This window comes from Vombatus ursinus, unplaced genomic scaffold (genome assembly GCF_900497805.2).
Source record: "Vombatus ursinus unplaced genomic scaffold, bare-nosed wombat genome assembly UNPS02015150.1, whole genome shotgun sequence".
NCBI lineage: Eukaryota > Metazoa > Chordata > Mammalia > Diprotodontia > Vombatidae > Vombatus > Vombatus ursinus.
In genome coordinates, this window is record NW_020954928.1 from 54,629 (window position 1) to 68,633 (window position 14,005).

The following is a 14,005-nucleotide window of genomic DNA, read 5'->3' on the forward strand; positions in this document are numbered from 1 at the left end:
CCCTGTAACCAGGAGTCAGAAACAGCTCCAACCCCCTGCGGAGGAGGGGTGGGGGCCACCACGTCATCAGCCCTCCTCTCCGCTGCCCCCTCCCCTTGCAGTACCCTGGACCCACTACCCCCTCCCCCATTCAGTGGCTTCTCCAAACCCCCCCCCCAGTACTTGCTTCCCGCATACACTGCCTCCTTCATGTTATCTCCTCCCCCATTCACTTCTCTCTCTCTGCCTTTCTGTCTCTCCATCTGTGTCTCTGTCTCCATCTCCTCCATCTCCCTACTACACTGCCCCTCTCTACACCATCGTTTCCTGTATACTGACCCCACCAAACACTACCCTTGTTCATATACTGCTCCCTCTTCTATACGACCCCCCATATAACCCCTCATCTACAGACCATCCTGCCTCACCATCCCTGTTACTAACATTCTGTCCTATATATCCCCCTTTACACAGAGTACTACTCTCCCCATACTTACATATAGTCTTCCCCAATATACTACTCTCTCACGAAGAAAGAATGCAATCGGTATTTTATTAAAGCACTTACTATGTGCTAAGCAGTGGAGATAGAAAAGCAAGACAAGCCCTGCTCTCAAGGAGATCACATTCTAATGGAGGTGACCACACATGTGGAAGGTTTCAGCTGCAAGTCACATGGAAAAGGTCCGATGGTCCTTAGGGTATGAGACAAAGCAGATGGTAATACCCCTTCTTTAATGTTGTTGCCACTGACAAAATCACAGCAGTTTCTGATATTGTACTCTTTGACAGTGCCAAGGACTCTGGGGCAGAACTTTGTTTTCTGGGTCTTCAGTAGCTGGGGCTGGAGCACCCGCAGGAACAGTTGCCAGGCTGCATCTCCACAGGGGATGCTTCCCAGGATGATGACTGAGGGCTGGAAGCATTGCTACTCCCAAAGCTCTTGGGTTCAGAGTCCTGGGCTGTCTGCATTGGGGTTCAAGGGGAGATGGTGATGGAATTTGACCTGCCTGGCCCATGCCTGCCTCCTGTCTCTTTCTCAGGATGCCTTATTACTCCAGCTTGGCTGGCCTGCCTGCCCATGTGTGTGGCAGCTGGTTGATAGTCGATAAGGATGGCTGGTCCCTTCTCCACAGAAGTTGCTTCTCCATACAATTGCTGTGAGATGGAGCTGAGCTAGAAGCTGGACTGATGGGCTTGGGGCATGTTGCTACTCCCAGGGCCCTTGTACTTATCTGCCTGTTGGTGGTAGTTTGCAATTATTGCAGGTAGTGACAAGGAAGGTGGTCCCCCTCTCCACAATGATTTCTCCCCTTAGTGATAGCTGCAGGGGGGTGGGGTTGCAGGTCTGGTGGTTTGGGAGGCACTGCTATGGCCAAGGCTCTTGGGTTCAGGGTTCTAGTTTGTCTCTGCTGGGGGTTAAGGGAAGATGGTAGTCAAAGTTGCTGGTGATGGTTTGCCTTTTTGGGGGGGGGGCTTTTTGGTGAGGCAATCAGAGTTAAGGGACTTGCCAAGGGTCACACAGCTAGTAAGTGTCATGTGTCTGAGGTCTGATTTGAACTCATGTCCTCGGTTCTATCCACTGCACCACCTCGCTGCCCCTCTTGACTTTTTAATATACTTAGGACTGCACTGCACTCTTAAACTTCCTTAGGGCCTCTCCATTTACCCTGGGAACCATCCCACTAAACAAGAGGACCTCCAGCATGACAATGCCCACATACCTAGGAACTTCATTTTATGTAGATCTCCTCTGTGGGTCCCCTCCCTAATCCCTTAGCCCATCCTGCTGTTATCAATACCTACCCTTATCTACCACAATAACTGAACTGGAATTTTTTTTGGGGGAGGGGGGAGGAGAGTAGGAAAGAGAAAGAAGGACCTAATGACTTCCCAACACTTGTCCTGCTTTTTCTAATTTCCTCCTGTATTCCTCATCTGGTGAGACCGTATCTCCCATATCTAATCTTAAAGTGATTTGTTAGAAACTGTAATGTTATCCATCATCCAATCTTGTAGCACTTTATAGTCCTGTTATGCATTTATCATATTCTAATTTGTGTTTTATTTATCTGTGTATATCTTAAGTTAGCAATGATAAAGGCAGCTTGGCGTAGGAACATCATTCAGCTCTCCCAAGGATGGAGTTGATCACCTCATAACTTGTGAGGCTTTGGAATTGCTAGTTCTCTCATTCTGGAATTTCTCCACAGAAAAGCTGGACTATAAAGAACATAGTGAGGCAGCCCAGATAGTTTTCCTGGGACAATGGAGGAGTTCCGCCGTTCCTATAGCCGACTATGTAAGGACAGTGGTGCTGAACCTCAGGAAGTAGTCCTCAAGCAGCTGCGTGATCTGCAGGAGGGCCATCTCAAGAGGAAGCTGGACCTGGCCACCCAGAGCTTGTCGGTTGACACCTGTGGAGCTCTGGGCAAGCTCCTGCAAAATGACGTTCTATTTTCAGCAGTCATCCTAAGTGACTGCATGATGAGTGAAGAAGGTGAATGATGGTTCTGGGTACTTGGTCAGAGGCCAGGTTAGATTCTGAAACCTCCAGCTGCTGTCTGGGCTTGGGCAGTTCTGAACTCCTTGTCCCAGTCCCAGGTTCAGTTACATAGATTTTCTGATATTTCTATCAACATTTCATTTACTGACCATAACTACTAAAGTTCCCACTCAGAAGCCAAATGCCCTAAGGCTCCTTCAGCTCTCATGGTGTCTCTTCTCCCAGCCTCACTCTGGAGTGGAACAACTTAGGGAGATGGGAAGAAAGTTTTTCCTTCTTCTGCAAGGGACTTGAGGCCAGATATTTCTCTATAGCCCCTAGACTTCCACAACAACCAGACCACTACCCCATCCTCTTGCTTCCTCTAGGTTTATACCAAACTCTGTGCATTGGCTTAGAAATAATAAGCTTATTGTCTAATAACAATTCACCTCCATGAACATCAGTTTCCTTGCCTGAAACCTGGCAACCTTTCCTGAGTAATATATGATTTTAGCTTGAGAAAATGCTTTTTAGACTTTAAGATGTTGTATAAATGTAATTTCTTATTATCAATGGGAGAATCCCTACAAGTCTTAGCCTTAGGATTTCCTAACCTGGTAGTCAGTTTGGGTAACTGATTGTAGTGAATTGGAATAGCATCTTGTTGCTATGGTCATGACCAAACTGAAAATAAAAAATCTCTTTCCTGGGTCTAAGTAGTTGGCTACAGATAGGAAAAGAAGAATATAAGAGATGACCCAGGGAAGCCCTTGTATTCCAAGGAAAAAAACAACTCCTTGTCTCTTACAGGATCCAAACTGCTCATACAAGGACTTTGTTCAAACACAGTAGTCAGATATCTGGATTTAAAGGTGAGCAGATAGAAACATTCTTCACAGTAACACTAGACCTGAAGAGCCATGAGGGAGGATAGAGGGGGAAATGGAGATTGGCAAATATTTATTGTGGGGTATGGTGTCCATTTCAGATTAGCCTTGTTTTGGACAGTTTGGACAGTTACAGTGATATTGTTTGAATGGCCTAGCTTATATGTGGCCTCAGAATTGTTTGTCTAATTGTATTATAGACATATATCTTGAATTCACAAAAATGTTTAAGCTCAAAGGTAGAGATCATATATCTCCTACAGTGCTTATTACATAGTGTTGAATGAATCAATGAATGATTGAGTGGCACTAGTCCCATGAGGGAATGACGTGATGCCAACTTTGAGGAAAACATACCTTCTTTTTTAAAAAGGCAGTCCTTAATTCCCTTCAGCAGTGTCTTAGGGACCGCCCCTAAAGGTTCGCTTAGCTCCAGTTTCACCTTGTAGCAGGGTAGAGCACACAGATAGGCTCACTCTGAAGGTAAGGCTGTCACATTGAGAGTCCAGCCTTCAGGAGGGTGAATGACTGACCATTCATCTGTTCTAGGGTAACAACCTTCGAGCTGAAGGGGCTGAGGCTCTGGGCAAACTCCTCCGACAAAACAAGGCTATCCAAAGGTAAGAGGGTGACCCACTGCCCATACCTCATCAATATGGTTCAGGGATGTTCCTAGAGAGAAAAGCTCTCAAACCATTCTCCCGTTCATTTCCATGAGTCTTCATGGGTACAGGTTGTTTTTCTATGCCAGGCTTCTTCAGCCCTGATGATGGCTTTTTTCTGCAGCCTTATTCTAGAGTGGAACAACCTGGGGATGTGGGAAGAAAGTTTTTCTCTCTTCTGTGAGGGCCTTGGGGCCAATACTACGCTGCAGCAACTAGACCTTCGAAACAACCAAATCAACCACAAGGGGGCAGAAGAGCTGGCCATGGCCTTGAAGAACAATTCCACTCTCCTAGACCTAGGTAAGCAAGTTCCATCCAGGCCTGGCCCTGCTGACCCAGCAGCAGGGGAGCGTTGTCTCTCTTTATTTCCCCTGGCCATGGAGCTGGTCTGTGCTCTAGAGTACAAAGGAAACTTGGGATGCTCTCTGGAAAATGAACAATGACAAGAATAATAGCTAACATTTCTTACAGCACTTTTTAAGATTTGCCAAAGCACTTTACAAATCCCATCTCATTTGATCCCCCAACAATTCTGGGAGGCTATTATTATCCCCTTGTGACAGATGAGGAAACCGAGGCCAGCAGGCTCTCCCTGGGTCACACCCTAGTAAGTATCTGAGGTCAGATTTAAACTCACATCTTTCTGACTCCAGGCCTGGCTCTCTGTTCACTGAACCAGGTAAACCAGGAATCAGCATATGTTCCCTACACTGTTGTTTTACTTGTACATGTTAGCAACCCTCTCTGTACCCAGACCACTCTAAGCATTTTGCCATCTTTCCTTCTTCTCCTGCTGTTGTACTTCTCATGTTTTTCAAAAAGTGACAGGTAAGCATATGTGCACTTCTAACTGGGGAGGAAATGGTAACTTGAAATAGAGCTTTTCCTTTCACCTTCTTGAACCAAAGCTCTAGCTCTGTCCCTTTCTTCCTGCACTGCCTCCTTGCTCTGCCTCGGGCTCCATAACTGCCTTCTCTGTGATTCCATAGCCCCTCTAGTTGGAATGGGACAATTCGCAACTGATGGCAAGACTTCTTTTCTATTCTTCTGTCCTCTGGTGGTTTTCTCTGTCCCCGTGATGTTGTCATGTTTCCCCTTCAGATCTTCGTTGGAATAACATTGGACTCCTGGGAGGCCGGGCAATTGTAAATTGTCTTTCCAACAACAGGACCCTAAGGAAGCTGGAGCTAGCTGGGAACAACATCCCAGGGGATGTCTTGAAAGCTATTGGTAAGTGGCAGGACTGGAGAAAACTGGATTCTCAGAACTGTGTCTTGAAATGGGCCATAAACCAACTCTCAGACCTGACAGCTCCCTTCAATTGAACCCTTTCTATTGAGGAAGCTAAATATTTTGCAGAACCATCAGCTGGGTAGGGAAGAATCTAATTGCATAGGACTAGTATGTAGTAGAGAAGTTTCTTTTCCATACCTGTCTATTGATAGAATAAGGCCTTCTCCCTAAGAGAAAGTATTTTGTGAAAGCACAGGAAGTAGTAGGTTTTATTCCAACATCTCCAAATTTCTAATGAGGTAGCTCAGAAATAGAGGTCCTATGGCTTAATGTGACTTTAAGGTTTGCAAAGCACTTCACATATGTTAACCAGGGGTTGGGGAATCCCCTTAGTAAAAGGATTTGTTCTGTGAGGTTTGGATTCAGTCAAAGGGCCACACTTGAGGACTTAGAGGGCCACATGTGGCCTCNGTGGGGAATCCCCTTAGTAAAAGGATTTGTTCTATGAAGTTTGGATTCAGTCAAAGGGCCACACTTGAGGACTTAGAGGGCCACATGTGGCCTCGAGGCTGAAGGTTCCCCATCCCTGGTTAACATATGTAAAGTGCTTTGGTAATTTCTAGCAATTATTATTGATGAAGTCAACATAGTGTGAGGATTCTGTCCTGATCTCTCTTCCCTGGGCTGGTGCTGGGGAAGTCATTGCTTCCACGGGACCCTGAGACCATATCTATACAAGCAAGACTCCCTGGAGGTTTTAAGGGCCACTATAATAGTAACTTCTCATATTTATATAATGTTTTAAGACTTACAAAAGTGCTTTCATTACAATAATCCTATGGGGGATTTGTCATGCAATTGTTATTGTCCCCATTTTACAGATGGGGAAACTGAAGTTCTGAGAGGATGCCTTGCCCAGGGTCACCTGGCTAGCTAGTAAGTGTCTGAGGCAGGATTTGAACTCAGGTCTCTTGCCTCTAGTTTGACACTTTCCACTGTGCCATACTACTGAAAAATAATGGTGCACTAAACTTTCAGCCATTCACTTGGGGACAAGATTCCAGTTTGTCAGTCATCCAAAGAAAATGAAAAGTTATAGTCCAGTTTCGCCTTCCCCCTTAGCATAATCCTAAGTTCCCTCCTACATCTTCTCAGTTGGAGTATTCTTAGGAAATGCTAATTCATTTTTAAATTACCCTAAATGAAAATTCCAGAAGAAGGTAAGACTGCTGAAGCAATATTGCATGCAGTTCCTGCTTATTTATCATATAGGATTATTTATGTGTCTCATCTATTATAATAGCAGTAATCTGTAAAAGTGACCAGAACAGATAGAACATCTGGTTGGTGGTCCTCAGGATTCCTGAGACCTGTCCTCAGCTGCAGTCTCTGGACAGGCCAAAAGAGCAGTCTGGCTACCAGTGGGTTATCCAGCTGTTTGCCAAGTGATGAGAAAGCTATCTCAGAGAGAAGAGGGGTGTGGGGGTGACACTGCTGTCTTCTGACAGAACAAGCCATGGATCACAACCTAGACAGGCAGATGTCACTCCAGGAGAATCACATCCGGACCTATGTGCTAAGCAAAGAAGTCCAAAACCTCAAAGAAGAGAAGTCCAAACAGGTAAGCAGTCTTCCTTCTCACCTGTGTCTTCAGGAGGAAGCAGCCCAGAGCACAGACTCCTCCCACAAGAAGCTGGCCACTGGCCATGTATCTGCAGTTTGTGCTTGTGTTTTTATTGCTTCCCCTCAGTGAGATGATTTCCTTTGCCCTGCTCATTATAGACTTTATGTAGGTGAAGAGAAGCCAAGTGTCTTTTCCCCTTCCTATTCCTTAAGATTTCTCTCCTCCTTCGGAAAAGAGTTGTTAAATCAGGGACCTTTGGTAGTTCATCCTTTTCTTGGTCATCATGAGCTATGCCATCCACCTTTCCTTTTTGGGGTGAAGGAGGGAGGACTAGTGCTACCTTTCCAATGTCTCCCTAGAGTTTTCTCTCAAGTCCCTTCATCTGATTCTCCTATTTTCCTGACTCCATTTTCTGCTGTTATACCCCAGAAACCCCCCAATGCCACAGGGGATATCCAAAGGGGATAGATGAGGTGTGAAGTTAGAAGGGTAGATGCTCTTATTTCCTTGTCATGACCTGAGGACTGCTTAGTCTTCTGCTGATCTAGAATCATGCCCTTTGTCCCAGATCTCAACTAAAGTATTAGGATTCGCCACTTTTATATGGCTTATGTCTATTCTATCCCCAGTTCCTGAACCTGATGGATACAATTGATAAACAGAGAGAAGAGATTTCCAGGAATTGCAGGTGAGTGGTTCATAAGGAGGTGAGAGGCAGCTGCTTTATGGGATATATGGATTTTTTTCAATGATCAGCTTTCTTGCCATTCCTTAGGACATCGGCAGTCCGAGTGGGTCAGCTTCAAGAGGCCCTGAATGAGCGTCACTCCATCATCAACTCCCTCAAGGCCAAGTATATAGTGGGCTAGGTTGGAGTAGGCAGGTTGACAGTTTAAGGTACCCTGTAGGCTCCCTGAATACATCAAGAGATATTAAAAACCTTTTCTGTCTCTGACCTTCACAGAGTAGTCAGGGTATGAGAACACAGAGGCATAGGCATTTCAGAACACCAGAGGAAAATAATGAACCATTGGCAACAAGTGTGCTTAAAAAAATGATGCATAATAAAGGAAGAGTTAAAGTAGGATTGGGTTAATCCCCAGTGGCTTCTTGGAGAAAGAATTTGGTGCTGGGTTTTGAAGGAGGTGGGGTGGGATGTGGACTGACAGAGAGGAGGAAAGGACTACAGGTGTACTTGATGGAATGAGTAAGTTTGGTTTGGTTTTTTTAGATGGATTAGATTAACTGGAATAGAGAAATTAAGGTGATAGGGAAGGAGGCAGGGGGAGGGACAGTTGGTGATGGGGTCTCAGGCTGAAGAGTATGGGTGTAAAGCAGCAGTCAAAAGAAACTTCTACAGAGTCTTAAAAAGCATCCCTCCTAAGCATAGGCTTCCCACATGGACCTCACATAGCACTTTGTTTTGCAACTCTCTGGTGCCTTTGTTATGTGATGTAATATTGCTTTTATAGCTCCCTGTATTTTTTCTTATCCTCCTGACCTCCCCCAGTGCCTAACCCAGTGTGCTGTACCCAGGAGGCACTGGATAGGCACTGATCCAATAGACCTCCTCTCCTGTCATATAGGCTGCAAATGACTGAGGCTGCCTTGGCCCTGGCTGAGCAGAAGGTCCAAGACCTGAGCGAACTGTTGACCACTGCTCAGCAGGAGCAAATAAACCTGTCACAGCGACAATCCAAGGAACTGAAGCTAGAGCAACAGGTACAGTGGACTCATTGATCAGGGGGGAAGATTGGGCAACAGGTGGACAAATTGGGAGGGGTGTTGTCTCAGAGGTGTGGAAGAACAGTTACTTCTCACCTAATTGTACCCCTAGGAAGCTGCAGATCGGGAATCTAAACTACTGAAAGAATTAGCTGCATCCAATGAAAGAAATATGCTTCTACGTAACCAGGTACAGTAGGGGGCCAGGCCAGGGCTAACAGGCTGAAGGGGAGCATGTTTGAATGCTCCAGCTAAGGAGCAGCAGCTCTGTCCTGGCAAAGCTGTCCAGGAGGTAGAGCTGAGCGGACCTGACCTCACTGATGTCAAACTCACACAGAAATAGGAACCACTAAAATATACATAAGGATCCCTATAGGCCACATAGTGACTTAGAAAATCACATATTAACATTAGCTAGGTTTTCTTGTATTTTTATTAAAATACTTCCCAATCACATTTTAATTTGGTTCGTGCTATACTGGGGAACCACATGTTTGACACCTCTGCTCTAAATAATGTCGGTCTTTCAGGTGGATGAACTAGAGCGAAAGAGCAAGATGCAGCAGGAGCGGCTATTCCTAACAAAGCAAGAACTGACCACTGTGACAGCGGAGCTGAAGCTACGATTAACTCAGGCTGAAGGTGAGTACTGGGGGGGAGGCACCAAGGGACAGCAGGGTCACGTAGGGGCACTAGGCTGCTCCTCTGGAAGGGTGTGACCCACATCTCCCTACTTTGAGCTTCCAGAGCGCCTGGAAATGGAGAAGAGGAGATTCAAACAAAGCTTAGAAGATTCCGAGAGCCTTCGACTAAAAGAGGTGAAGAAGGACCCACAGCCCTTCTTGTGGGGAAGCAGAACTTTGGAGCCTCCTTAGCCTCTCAACTTTTTGTAGGGCTTATTGCTGTTCCCAAACCCACCAGGGGCATCACTGAGCTGACCTTCAACACATCCGTCTAGTGGGATTTCGGGGGAGGGGGTGGCTTCTGGGAAGCTGTAGTTTTCCCCAGCCAACTAGGGCAGTCATAGTATCCTAAAATAGCAAAAAAGCAAGAAGAAACCTTCCAGACTGTCTAGCCCAAACTCTTCATTTTACAGAGGAGGAAGCAAGGCCAGAGAAGTAAAGCAACCTGCCAGAAGTCACCCAAGAAGTAGTGGCAGAGCTAGAACCAAACGCAGGCCTCCTGATGCCAGGTTAATCATAGAACACTCATCTTTTTTATAGAGAGTTTGTTGAACAAAAGAGTGTGGCAGAGTGAAGAGAGAGTTGGACTAGGAGTCATCCAGACCTGAGTTCAGCTTCTGACATACACTGGCTATGTTACCCTGGACAAGTCACTTATAGCCTTTCAGTCCTGAAGGTGCAGATTTGCATTGGTAGAGGAAGTTGCTCACTGGAAAATCTCTCTCTCCACTTATTTTTCACTCTGGTAAAAAAAAAAAATAGCTGAATTGTGCTTTATCATTTACAAAATAACTTATCATATATTCTTACTTAATCCTCACAACAGCCTTAGAAAATAGGTCATTCAAATACTATTAGCCCCCATTCTACAGATTAGTAAACTGAAGATCACAGAGGTTAGGTGATTTGCCCATGGTCAACTGGTTAAGTAGTTAGTGTAGGGATTTGAACTGAGGCTTCCTAATTCCCAGTCTCTTAGTATCTACTTTCCCAGGCTACCTGTCTGACTTAAAACCTGCCTAAAAGGAAGGAGAGCAGCTCAGCACATCATAATATTAGGAAGTTAATTTCTTCCTGAAAATGAATTCACTTTCAAATGGGTGAACAATCCTTTCCCACCTCAGTTTTTCTCCAGTGGCAGAGTTGGAGGCCTTTTGGCCTTGAACTTGGCTCTTCTGAGAAGGAAGTGAATAGGGCTCAGAAAAGCAACTGTTTCCAGAGGCTGTTGGGAAAAGAATTAGGAAGCAGGGCTTCTCAAGGCTTCAAGCACTGCATCTTTGTTACTGAATAGGTAGAACAAAAGAATCGTCACATGGAGGAAAGTGAACGGTGCTTACGGGAAAGGATACAAAAGCTGGAGATGATTCGAAGCTCCCTGGAGGAGGTGAGCATTCATAATGGAGGGGGGCAGTGGGACACTGACCCCCAATTAACATATCTTAGGGTAAGAGATTGGAAATACCCTCTGACCTGTGTAGATATCACCCCTCCCCATACCCTCCTTGTACTTCAGTGTCACAGCAGGAGTCTGGTGGACACAGATTCAAGGATATCTGGCTTCTAGGCTCCTGAGTTACCCCCTTACTCTCTGCCAGCATCTGCCCTTTGTGTGATCTTCTTAAGAGAAATGCCTAGAAACCCAGAAGGTGATCTAGGAAGCAGGAGTGGCAAAGCTAGGCTGCAACTGGATTGGAAGTGGCAGAGTTGGAGGCCTTTTGGCCTTGAACTTGGCTCTTCTCAGAAGGCGCTTAGGGCAGGGGTGTGAAGGCTCTCAAGGCCACATGTGGCCCTCTAGGCCCTCAAGTGTGGCCCTTTGAATCCAAACTTCACAGAAAAGTTTGGATTCAGTCAAAGGGCCACACTTGAGGACCTAGAAGGCCACATGTGGCCTCAAAGCCACAGGTTCACTACCTCTGGCTTAGGGCAAAGGGTGAAAGAATCTTGCCTTGTTTTGAGGCCACTTATTTCTCATAATGTGTTTGGGGGGTGGGTGGGAGAGATCCCCTGGTAAAAGGCCTTTTTAAGAAAATAGCTGAATTCAGTTCAATAATTGAGAGCTCCAGGCTAAAGTTGAAAAATAGCCTGGCAAAGTGGATAGCATCAGGTTCAAGTCCCACCCTTGACACATACTGGTTGGGGACCCTAGGCAAGTTCCTTAACCTCTCAGTGCCCCCAGGCAACTCTCTGATTCTTAAGGTGAAGAACCATTGTTCATCTGCATTGGTAGAGGTTGCTTCTTTATGGGGAATTCCTTCCCCATAAAATCCTTTTGGGGCTGACTTTGGCCAAAGACCTGCTAAGTGGCCAGAGCAGGGTCAATCCCTGAGGATGGGTATGGGCAGCCTAGAGGTTTCATGTCTGTACCCAAGTAGGAGGTGAGCCAAGTGAAGAAAGCTGTACTGGCCGAGCGAGGTCAGGCAGAGGAGGAGATGATGAAGGCCAAGACCCAAGTCCGCCTGGAAATGGTGAGTTGATCAGCACTGTAGAAGCCAAGCCCTTTACTGTTATTGCAGGAGAGAAGGCAAAAATAAGATATCCGAAAAACAGAAGTTGAGTCCCCACTCTCAAGAGGTTCCAAGTCTAATGGGGGAGGTAGGACATACACATGAAAAGTATATGAGAAAACAACATTTAAACAAGTACCAGCTTAATTTACGGATCAAATTCTATTGCAACAGACACCATTGCAATAATTAGTTTCTCTAATTAAAAGATTTTTAATCCACAGCTACTGATTTCAAGCAGTATTGCACGCAACAAAAGAATTTGAACAGTTCTTTGCTCTTAGGGGTTGGTTGTAAAGATCTTGGCCTGTTACTTACTGTGTAAGAATTGTGGAGTTGTGGAGTAAAAGAGGCATTACAGAGTTGGGTTGGGGTTCATTGGATGGATTTTAAGAAGCCCTGAAAGGATGAATAAGGCAATTCCAAGTGTCGAAGGGGAAAGCAGGAGCCTTCTAGAGAAGGTCTCTCAAGGTGACGGTATATGGTGGTGATCCATCCTTCCAACATGGACCCAGTCATTGTTCTTTGGACCTTGTAGCAACAGCAAATGACTCATCTGGAAGAGAAAATAAGGCTGATGTCCCAGGCCCGAGATGAAGCTCAGGAATATTGCCTCCAGCAGAAACAAACCGTGACGGAAAGCCAGGCCAAGAACAACCAGATGAGCCTCCAGATGGAAATGCTAAGGCGGCAGCTAGAGGAGCTGCAGCAGGTGTGTCTGTAGGGCCCTCTAGACCCTGCAGAGAGGCCACAGCTGGGGTCCCACTTTCTCTCCTCACAGTATTTCCCTCAATAGGAACTGAGAAACAAGGAACAGGAGAAGGTGGCCGAAGTGAACAAGGTTCGAGTAGAGTTGCAGGAGCAGATCGGCCACTTGGAGGCAGAGCGAACGGCCCAGGAAGGGTTAAAGGAGAAGATTGCAACTCTGGAAAGGCAAATCAAAGGTAAGGCCTTGGGCCCTCATTCCTGAGTGATAGGAGACAGGCTCATGTAGCAGTCCCTCTTACCCCTGGCCTACTGGCTCCACAAGACATGTGGCTCAGACAAAGAGACCACTGCTTCTCCCTCACTGAATTTCTCCTCTCCCCACAGTGATGTCAAGCAGCCACCGAGAGGCCCTGCTAGACAGAGAGAGTGAGAACGCTTCTATCAGGGAAAAGTTGAGGCTTAAGAATATGGAGATCAACAGGCTTCGGGAGGAAGAGGCCCAGCGAGCCAGCTTCCTGCAGAATGCCATCTTGGCTTATGTACAGGGTTCTCCCCTGGGGACTCCAAACCTGACAACTAATAAGAGTTAGGGGAGATTCTGAGACTGGGTATAAAGCATGGGGAATGCTGACAGCAGCACAAAGGGAACTTGGATCTGTTTGCCTATGAGACAACCTCCATCTCCTGCATCATTCTTGAGACCTAAGATGAAAGTGCAGGATGAGACCTTCCAGAGCTTCTGAGGATTCCTGGTGGATGTACAGTTGATGACAGAGAACTGCTGTCAAGGGAGGTGGGAGATCTGGGTTTCTCCCAACTTTCTTCCCTTCCTTCACCTCTTTTACACCAGGCAAAATGGCTTTCCTGTCCCATCTCCAACTTAAAGCAACACTGATGACCAAGAAGAATGGAGGCTACCATGCTGTGTTTTTTGAAAAATGCAATTTAGTTATGTGATTTGAATTTCATTGTCCAAAAGGAATCACCCAGACTAGACCCAAGTGAATTGTTTAAGTCTCCAGCTAGGGGCCTTGGCTGGTCAGTGCCCACTGTGTCAGAAGCAAATCCATGGGCAGTGCCTTTTTTTATATGGCAGATCAGCTGGCCAACTGCTCCTAGGTACTCATGAACTTAACAGTTCCCTTCTCTGCCCCTTCTTTGCTGTAGCTCAAAAGAAACATGAGATGCACAAATTTAGAAACATTGCCACTCTAAATGTTCACATGGACTATGTGCCTAACCTATGGTAGAGCCTTCTGGGCTCATATTGATCTGATCAGGCACAATCAACACACTGCACCTTGACCCTGACATAGTGATACCATTTTGGTCCTCTTCGAGCACAAAAGGACAGCCACCAATCTTTGCCCCTGCAACCTATTTTGAGAATCATGTGCCTTGAGAGTGCTGAAAGATGACAGAAAACCTGGAGAACTAAATTTGAACTCTGCAGATCTCTCCCCAAGATAGCTGGGTGTGTGTGTGTGTGTGTGTGTGTGTGTGTGTGTG

At 46.0% G+C, this 14,005-nt stretch overlaps 1 protein-coding gene across 1 annotated transcript in view; it reads left to right on the forward strand.

Moving 5' to 3' along the window:
- LOC114031333 (leucine-rich repeat-containing protein 45-like) overlaps positions 1-13,459 on the forward strand; it is a 13,620-nt gene extending 161 nt beyond the window's left edge. The window contains exons 2-18 of the mRNA XM_027846393.1: positions 2,193-2,479; positions 3,278-3,339; positions 3,904-3,974; positions 4,141-4,319; positions 5,121-5,249; positions 6,761-6,873; positions 7,506-7,564; positions 7,652-7,729; positions 8,463-8,598; positions 8,714-8,791; positions 9,132-9,243; positions 9,349-9,419; positions 10,576-10,668; positions 11,657-11,749; positions 12,327-12,500; positions 12,585-12,732; positions 12,881-13,459. Of these exons, the coding sequence (XP_027702194.1) occupies positions 2,248-2,479; positions 3,278-3,339; positions 3,904-3,974; positions 4,141-4,319; positions 5,121-5,249; positions 6,761-6,873; positions 7,506-7,564; positions 7,652-7,729; positions 8,463-8,598; positions 8,714-8,791; positions 9,132-9,243; positions 9,349-9,419; positions 10,576-10,668; positions 11,657-11,749; positions 12,327-12,500; positions 12,585-12,732; positions 12,881-13,086 (2,034 nt within the window). The 5' untranslated portion in view covers positions 2,193-2,247 and the 3' untranslated portion in view covers positions 13,087-13,459. The remainder of the gene's footprint in view (positions 1-2,192; positions 2,480-3,277; positions 3,340-3,903; positions 3,975-4,140; positions 4,320-5,120; positions 5,250-6,760; positions 6,874-7,505; positions 7,565-7,651; positions 7,730-8,462; positions 8,599-8,713; positions 8,792-9,131; positions 9,244-9,348; positions 9,420-10,575; positions 10,669-11,656; positions 11,750-12,326; positions 12,501-12,584; positions 12,733-12,880) is intronic.
- The last annotated feature ends 546 nt before the right edge of the window (positions 13,460-14,005 follow it).